Source organism: Guillardia theta (genome assembly GCF_000315625.1).
Source record: "Guillardia theta CCMP2712 unplaced genomic scaffold GUITHscaffold_55, whole genome shotgun sequence".
NCBI classification, from domain to species: domain Eukaryota; class Cryptophyceae; order Pyrenomonadales; family Geminigeraceae; genus Guillardia; species Guillardia theta.
Genome location: NW_005434619.1, coordinates 404,256 through 411,348, shown reverse-complemented (window position 1 = coordinate 411,348; position 7,093 = coordinate 404,256). Strand labels below are relative to the sequence as shown.

The 7,093-nt window shown below is 55.3% G+C and overlaps 3 protein-coding genes across 3 annotated transcripts in view; all 3 read right to left on the bottom strand.

Annotated features, from left to right (window-relative positions):
- The window catches only part of MCM6 (MCM6 DNA replication licensing minichromosome maintenance protein 6), a gene marked incomplete at both ends in the record, with an annotated part of 2,855 nt that extends 794 nt beyond the window's left edge, over positions 1–2,061 (bottom strand). The window contains 2 exons of the mRNA XM_005829030.1: positions 5–119; positions 260–2,061. Coding sequence (XP_005829087.1) covers positions 5–119; positions 260–2,061 — 1,917 coding nt within the window. The remainder of the gene's footprint in view (positions 1–4; positions 120–259) is intronic.
- A 1,681-nt stretch (positions 2,062–3,742) lies between these two features.
- Positions 3,743–4,286, bottom strand: GUITHDRAFT_153662 (hypothetical protein). Its single transcript, XM_005829029.1, has 2 exons — positions 4,188–4,286; positions 3,743–4,131 (listed from the first exon to the last, which is right to left on the bottom strand). Exons 1-2 carry the CDS (start codon positions 4,245–4,247, stop codon positions 3,832–3,834), a joined length of 360 nt encoding a protein of 119 aa, XP_005829086.1. The 5' UTR covers positions 4,248–4,286; the 3' UTR covers positions 3,743–3,831.
- Positions 4,287–5,560: 1,274 nt separating this feature from the next.
- On the bottom strand, positions 5,561–5,888 carry GUITHDRAFT_153661 (hypothetical protein; the record flags this gene model as incomplete). The annotated part of the gene is made up of 1 exon (XM_005829028.1): positions 5,561–5,888. A coding segment is annotated over exon 1 (227 nt), but the record flags the coding sequence as incomplete, so codon positions are not given.
- Positions 5,889–7,093: the final 1,205 nt, after the last annotated feature.

Below are 7,093 nucleotides of genomic sequence, written 5' to 3'. Positions count from 1 at the left end.
CGACGGTACCGAACCGTAACCTACCCTCCTCCCTCCTCCCTCCTCCCCCTCCCCCCCCCCCCCCCCCCCCTCCTCCCCCTTCCTCCTCAGTACCAGGAGCAGTGCGATCTGATCGTATTCTGTCTGCGAGATCTCAAGCTTGGGCTTCTTCGCCGCTGTCGCTGTATCCGCTGCCTTCTTGCCCTCCTCTTCCGCTGCTTCCTCCTCCTTGCGCTTCTTGGGCGACTTGGAGGGAGAACGAGCCTTGCTGTCCTTGGACCTCCCGCCAGCCCCACCCTGCTCGTCGCCGTCTTCATCATTGCCGCCATCATCTCCATCATCTCCATCCTCCTCTCTGTCCTCCGTCTCCTCCGTCTCCTCCTCCTGAGGGGCATCGAAGTCGACCAGGTTGACATCGCCGCTGTCGACGTGGATGATTGACATCTTGAGCAGTCGCTTCGCTTCATCCACGTACTTCCCGCTCACCTCCTCGTCACAGTGAAGCTTCGCCAGAGCCTCGGAAAGTCGGATCATCGACTCCAGCTGCCTTACCGTGATCCTGTACGCTGCCCTCTGCGCTCCCTGGCAGTCGTTCTCTCGCAGCTCTCGGTAGTGCTCCACCAGCTTCCTCTTCGCCTCCTCCGTCATCTTGGGCTTGAGGTTCCGCGCATACCGGATGTACCGCTGCATCTCCTCCTTGCTGAACTCAGCGCCGCTGTCTCCCTCTTCCTCCTCCCTGGCGCCCTTCTGGTGGACTTGGATGATGTGACGGGCGATGTTGTAGTCGGCGATCTCGTCGCACTCGTCGAGGATCACGAAGAAGAGATCAAAGCGCGACATGATGGGCGGAGAGATGTCAACGTTGCCCTTGAGCGACTTGCTCCTGTCGTACCTCCCGTCTCGCGGGTTGGCAGCCGCGAGGATTGAGGTCCTGGCGTTGAGGGTGGCCTGGATGCCGGCCTTGGCGATCGAGATCGTCTGCTGCTCCATCGCCTCGTGGATCGCCACCTGGTCCTTGATGTCCATCTTGTCAAACTCATCGATGCAGCAGATGCCGTTGTCCGCAAGCATCAGGGCCCCGGCCTCGATCCCGAACTCCCCAGTCTCCGAGTCCCGGGCCACGGAGGCGGTGAGGCCGGCGGCAGACGAAGCCTTGCCGGACGTGTAGACAGCGCGGGGCATGAAGTCGGCGACGAACTTGAGGAACTGCGACTTAGCGGTCGAGGGGTCGCCGACGATACAGACGTTGACGTCACCTCTGAGGTTGGTCTGCGTCTTGGTAGTCTTGTGGACACCCCCCAGCAGCATCAGCAGGATCCCCTTCTTCACCTCGTCGTGCCCAAAGACAGTCGGGCAGAGGCTGCTGACCATCCTCTGGTACAGCTGGGGTGACTTGTTCATCATGGCGATCTTCTTTCGCGTCTCCTCGTCGAGCTCCTCCACCGCTTCCTCCCCCTCCTCTCTGAAGTGCGACCAGCCGTCCTTCTCCGCAAGGTGCACAGCGCAAGCCAGGAAGCACAGCTTGTACGTCAGCTCCCGCACGCCCAGGGACTTGAGGCCAGTCACGCCCTCCGACGCCGTGTTGGAACGGTTCCCAGTCTCCCTCACAGCCTCCGCTCGCTCTCCTGCTGCCCTGAGCTGAGCCACGTCGGGGACGACGATGAGGCAGCCGGTGAAGGAGCAGCGGTCGCCGGGCTTCGCTCGATCCACCATCTCGTTCCTCACGATGACGTCCATGCTCCTCGGCATCGAGCCAGCAGGAATCTCGTTGCTGTTCTCCTGGATCCTGATCCTCTGGAAGTCGGCGAACTTTGACTTGTCAATGTTGAGGTACCAGCGCTTCCTGTTGGCGCAGGTCGGGTTCTTGCAGATCGTCGGCTCCGTGTACTTGAACTGCTGCTCCGTCGGGTCCTGCTCAGTGTAGCACTCGAGGCACTGGAAGTGGGCGGACATAAGTTCCGGACGCACTTCCGACGTCCTCGTGACAGTGCCGGTGATACGGGAGAGGCAGCCGATACGGTCGGTGCGCAGGTCCCTTAGCTTCACTTGCTCGGGGATGTTGTAGAAGGAGAGGTTGTACTGGGTAAGGAGGCAGGGCAGAGCAGAAGATGGAAAAAGAAAGAGGAGCAGAGGGAGAGATGAAGAGGGAAGCAAAGAGAAGAGAAGAGAAGCGAAGAGAAGAGAAGAGAAGAGGGGAGAGGAAAGGAGAGGAGGAAATGGAGATGTCAGCTCAATATGAGTTCACGCAGTCGTCGCTCACCTCCTGCGCTGCTGTGTCCGGGTTGGCGACGACGCGCTTGACGAACGTGTTGAGAGAAGATCGGAGGGTCTTTTCATGCTGAAAGTACCTGACGAATCAAGTCAGCCAGTCCCACCACAACTGCCTCAAGTTTCTCACTCCAAACGGATTCTGTCCGCAAGTTCTGGATCAAAATTGCTAACGTGCATGAAGTCAACCTGCAAACTTGTCAGAAACCTTCTCGTTACGTTGATCATCATCACAACCACCACCATCACAATCAGAATCACCATCACCATCATCACCATCACCATCACCATCACCACCACCATCACCCTCTCGTCACATCTTTCTGTACCTCGACGGTTGTCCTGTCCTTAGCAACAACAGCCTTGGCGATCTCTTCGTACTCCTTCGTCTGGAATCCGCTGCTCGTCGTCGGCTCTTCTACTGCTTCAACATACCTGGCGCCCTCAAGTCAACCGTCCCTTCCTCTATGGCGCTCCAGCCTCCCTTACCCGTTGAGGAATGAGGTGAACGAGCTTGAGACGAATTCTTTCTCCTCTTCCATCTGCTGCCATGTCACGGCAGGCACTACCCCTCCTCCCTTTATGACCTTGACTGGGTCCCTGACGTTGGGAGGCAACATCGACGCACTGGCCATGTTATCTTTGCGCTGTCACAAGGGGTTTCAAAGTTGTTGTGACCTGAAAGAGACAAGAGCATCAGCCTGTGCGCATTTCCCCGGAGAAACACGATCGCTCCTTGATCTAACTGAGGACGAGACAAGGTGAGGGCAACGATAAGATGAGAAGGCAGTACGACGAGATGGAAGGAGCAGCAAGCGACTGACGAAGGCTAGTCTTATAGCTGAAACTCAAAAGAAAATGGAGGGATGAAGAAAAACGTGAGCGTGCGGATAAAGGCAAGACCAAAGGAGGGCGAGCCGGAGGAAGAGTCAAACAAGGGGAGGAAGTGCAGTGGAGAAGGCAGAGAGGAGCGAAGGAAGGAGGGAGACAGAAGATCTACAGAAGAAGAGGAGGAGAAGGGCTAAGCAGGAGCAGGGCCTTCACTGCAGAGAGCATGGAGGGAGCATGTTTGGCGGCGGCGCCTGGGCGACAAGGAAGGGCAGGAAAGACCACCAGGGGTTACGGACCAGAAGGGATAATAGGGGGTACTACAACTAGATGAAGGGGGTACATATCCGAGGGGTGGGGGTGGGGGTGGCAAGGCGCGTTTTGCCTTCCTTTTTGGGAAAGTGCGGAAGGACTGAAAAGTCTGCCTCAGAACTGAAGTCAGTGGGGGCAGCAAGATTCATTAGCACTTCTGCTTATCTTGCGTGCCAGTGAGTCCGCGGGCCAGCCCCAGGCTCCCTCGGACGGGCCACAGCCTCAGGCGGTCCGAGGGCCCCCGCCACTCAGCCGGGGGTTCTGACGGAAGTGACTTGTGTTGACTCAGTGAGAGTGAGAGGTTTCGGCGAGTTAGGCTTACAAGTTGAACTAACTCGCGCTCCTGTCTTTGATTGAAGATCAAATTCAAGTTTTATTATTGTACACATCATTACTTCATATTGAATCGAATCATTCAATGTACATGCCACGATGATGTGGCTATCATGCCGAAGGGACGGGAGATAGCAGCGTCCGGCGCATCCCCGACTCCCAGCCAACATTGTTGGCAGTCCCGATGTTGGCAGGAGTAGTAGCAGCGATGTCACTGTCGGACATGAGGCGGGTTCGACGACTGTGAGGCAGATCTTTCTTCATCTCCCCTCCCTCTAGCGACATGCGACGCTGACGCGGCTCTGGAGACTTCCTTTGCTGGCTCTCGGACATTCGTCGTGGCCTGACAGCGACAGGACTAGTCGCGCGATGACCCGAGGATCTAGAGGAGTTGTTGAGCTCCCGGAAGGCCTGTAGGCAGCATCAGCACGACAGGGCAAGCGAACTCGTCGCTGTCATGGTCTCACCTCGGCCAAGAGGACAGGGTCGTTCCCGCCCCACTTGTGGTTGTCATCGATGATGCTCATGAGGTTGGTCGAGGCTCTCCGATGAGAGCTCTTCTCCGTCTGCCCGATCCTCGACATGCGGATGTTGAGCGCCGCCTGACTCGCTGCCAGCTGGTGCTCGGGCTTCTCGTCGTACACCATCTGCTGGTTGATCAGGTCCAGGGTCCCGAGGACGTCCTGAGGGGATTGAAGCAGGGTTCTGATGCATCCCTCGTTCCACGTGAGCGACAGCAGAGCTCGCAGCGCCATGAGGTGCTTCTGGTTGCCGAAGTTGTCGCGCTGACATGCGATGTCGATAATGCCGTCGATCTCCTCCTCCTTCAAGGAGATGGGGCTGTATGCTGCCAGGTTCTCCACTACCTTGAGAGCGCTCTCGTCCTTCTTGGAGAAAAAGCCCTTCTTTTGCTTCGACATCTGCGTTGGCAAATGCAAATTTCAATCATCGAGCTGCAAGCAAAGCATCGATCATGCGTACCTTTGTGAGGACAGATAAAACTTCAGGGCACTGCGCTATCTTGTCTAGACCTGATTCATGCATGCTGAGAACATGAAAGGCCTCCAAGGTGTTTGTTCGTAAGCTTTTATCGTCAAGCTCACGCTCCAGGACTTGAGCGAGCGCTTGAATGACGGTTTGCGAAATGAGAGCAAATTGATTTTGACAGTTGCCATTGCAATAAGTCTCTTGAGCAGTCGTGTTGAAGACTAGTTTGAGCATGATCTTGTCAATAAGGCCTTTGGTGGATATGACAGGCATTGCTTTGACGACTGTGTCAATCTGTGCAGCGTTGATGAGATCGTACGTAGTTATGGGCGACTCTTTCTCGAAACCTTGTCTCGCATTTGTAAGTATATCATCCCATGCCTTGATGTCCGTGGTGGGGCCGTAGATAATTCTCAGACCCCTTCCAACAATCTGTTTTGAAGTGACTCCATACACCTTGGTGAATTGCTCGCTGATCTTCTCTACCACCTGGTTGGCGGCGTGAATGACGAGGGTCGCCTCTTCCGAGGTAGTAGCATCCATGACGGTATCGATCTGATCCTCGAAGATCGCTTTCGACACATGCATCCGAATGCAACAAGACTCTTCGTTACGCTTGGCAATGGCCAGGTCGACCAGAACCTCCTTACCCTGCAGGTTGTAGAAGGTGTTGAAGAAGGCTTCTACCTGCTTTCCTAGCACTACATTCTCAATGAACTGCTGGGTCTTCTTCCCATCAGTCCTTGGCCCAAAGATGATACCAAGAGCACGACCAATCAGAACGTCCTTTGAAGCCTCGAACTCATCCAGAAACCGGCTGTTGCACTCGATGATTCGGAAAGGAAGCTTCGACTCTATGATCAGCTCGATGTCATCGTCAGTCATTGTCTGCGGCATCCTCTTCTTGAGCGGCTTCGACCTGGGCTGGCTGTACATGGCCTCTATCAGCTGCACCAGCGCGTTCGTGGCTGAGTGCACGTTCTTCTTGCTCTCTGTTCGAATGAGGATGACCGCCCATCGGACCATCACTGCGAGCAGTTCAGCCGCTGCAGCATGCAACGTGTGAAGCTGTTGATTGAACAGGATGTGCGTCAATTCTATCATTGCGCCATTTGAGACGAACCAAGCAGCATTGTTCTCACCCGCGTTAATAAGGTTTCTAACCGTAACGAAGCTCTCGTTTGAAGGGGTTTGGAGACCTCTCAGAGCGAGTGAACATTGTTCGATCAGAGCATTGCCTGGTTCTTCAGCATGAACACTCGCAGAACAGCCCATGATTGATCTCAAGCTGGAAATCAATCTTCTAGAACCTCAGCTACGCACAAACTTGACGTTCAAGGACAGTCTGATTCAAGAGGTCGATCGACAACAGAAGCCTCCAACTCCACGAGGAGACGACGCAGCGCACTCTGAGCAAGTGAGCTAGAAGTGGAGAGTGAGAGCTGAGAAAGCCTGGGGAGCGGAGGGGGCGGAGGGGGCGGAGGGGGCGGAGGGGGCGGGGCCGTGAGAGGAGGGAAGGACGGGGGGGTGGGAAGGAGGGGACAAGGAAAGAGTAGCTGGAGGACGGAGAGATACATTCTACTTGGAGTTATAGGGATAGGTCCGGCACCTGAGGTCTCTTTTCAAACGATCTGTTTTTAGGTTACTTCTTCTTTAATTAATCACGGTTTAAGTCAAAAGTGAGTTAACAAAATATCTCAACAGCCAGGGAGGTCTCAAAATTTGCATAGAAGCTATCTAAAAACGGTATGGTTCAATTTCCAAGTACCCCATCTTGACGAGGCTTTGGCCCTTCAGAACGCCGGTACTGAAACAAGAGACCATGAAAGTTCGCTTTTATTTAACTTAGAAGTTGGTTAAATCGTGTTGTAATCTTGGAGAACTTCTTAGCTAACTTTAAGCTTATTCGTTCTAGGGGGTCGAAGTGAAATCACGTCATTTCAAGGACAAACGACGCTAGCAGGGTCGGAAGCTGTGTGGTAAAGAGTCTTGAGAGTAGATGATGATGTCGGTTACATGACCGTTACATTCATCATGGCATGAGCTATTCCCGTTCTCAAACGGCTCCAAATAGCGGCCGGCGCCAAGTGCGCCTCAGTACCATGTCACGGCCCCGGGTGATCACTCTGCTCCCCGGGCCCGCGAGTCACTCAGTCAGTGCACCGAGCCTGAGCGGACCCGTGTCACTGACACCGCCGTCACCGGCCCTGCACCGGCCCGGTGGCCCGGATCAATGAGGGGATGTGGTCCCTCCAAGCACTTGTTGGGATCGATGGCAGCGCTCGTGGAGGAGGAGGAGGATGTGGAGGGTAAGGGAAGAGGAGGAGGAGGAGGAGGAGGAGGAGGAGGAGGAGGAGGAGGAGGAGGAGGAGGAGGAGGAGGAGGA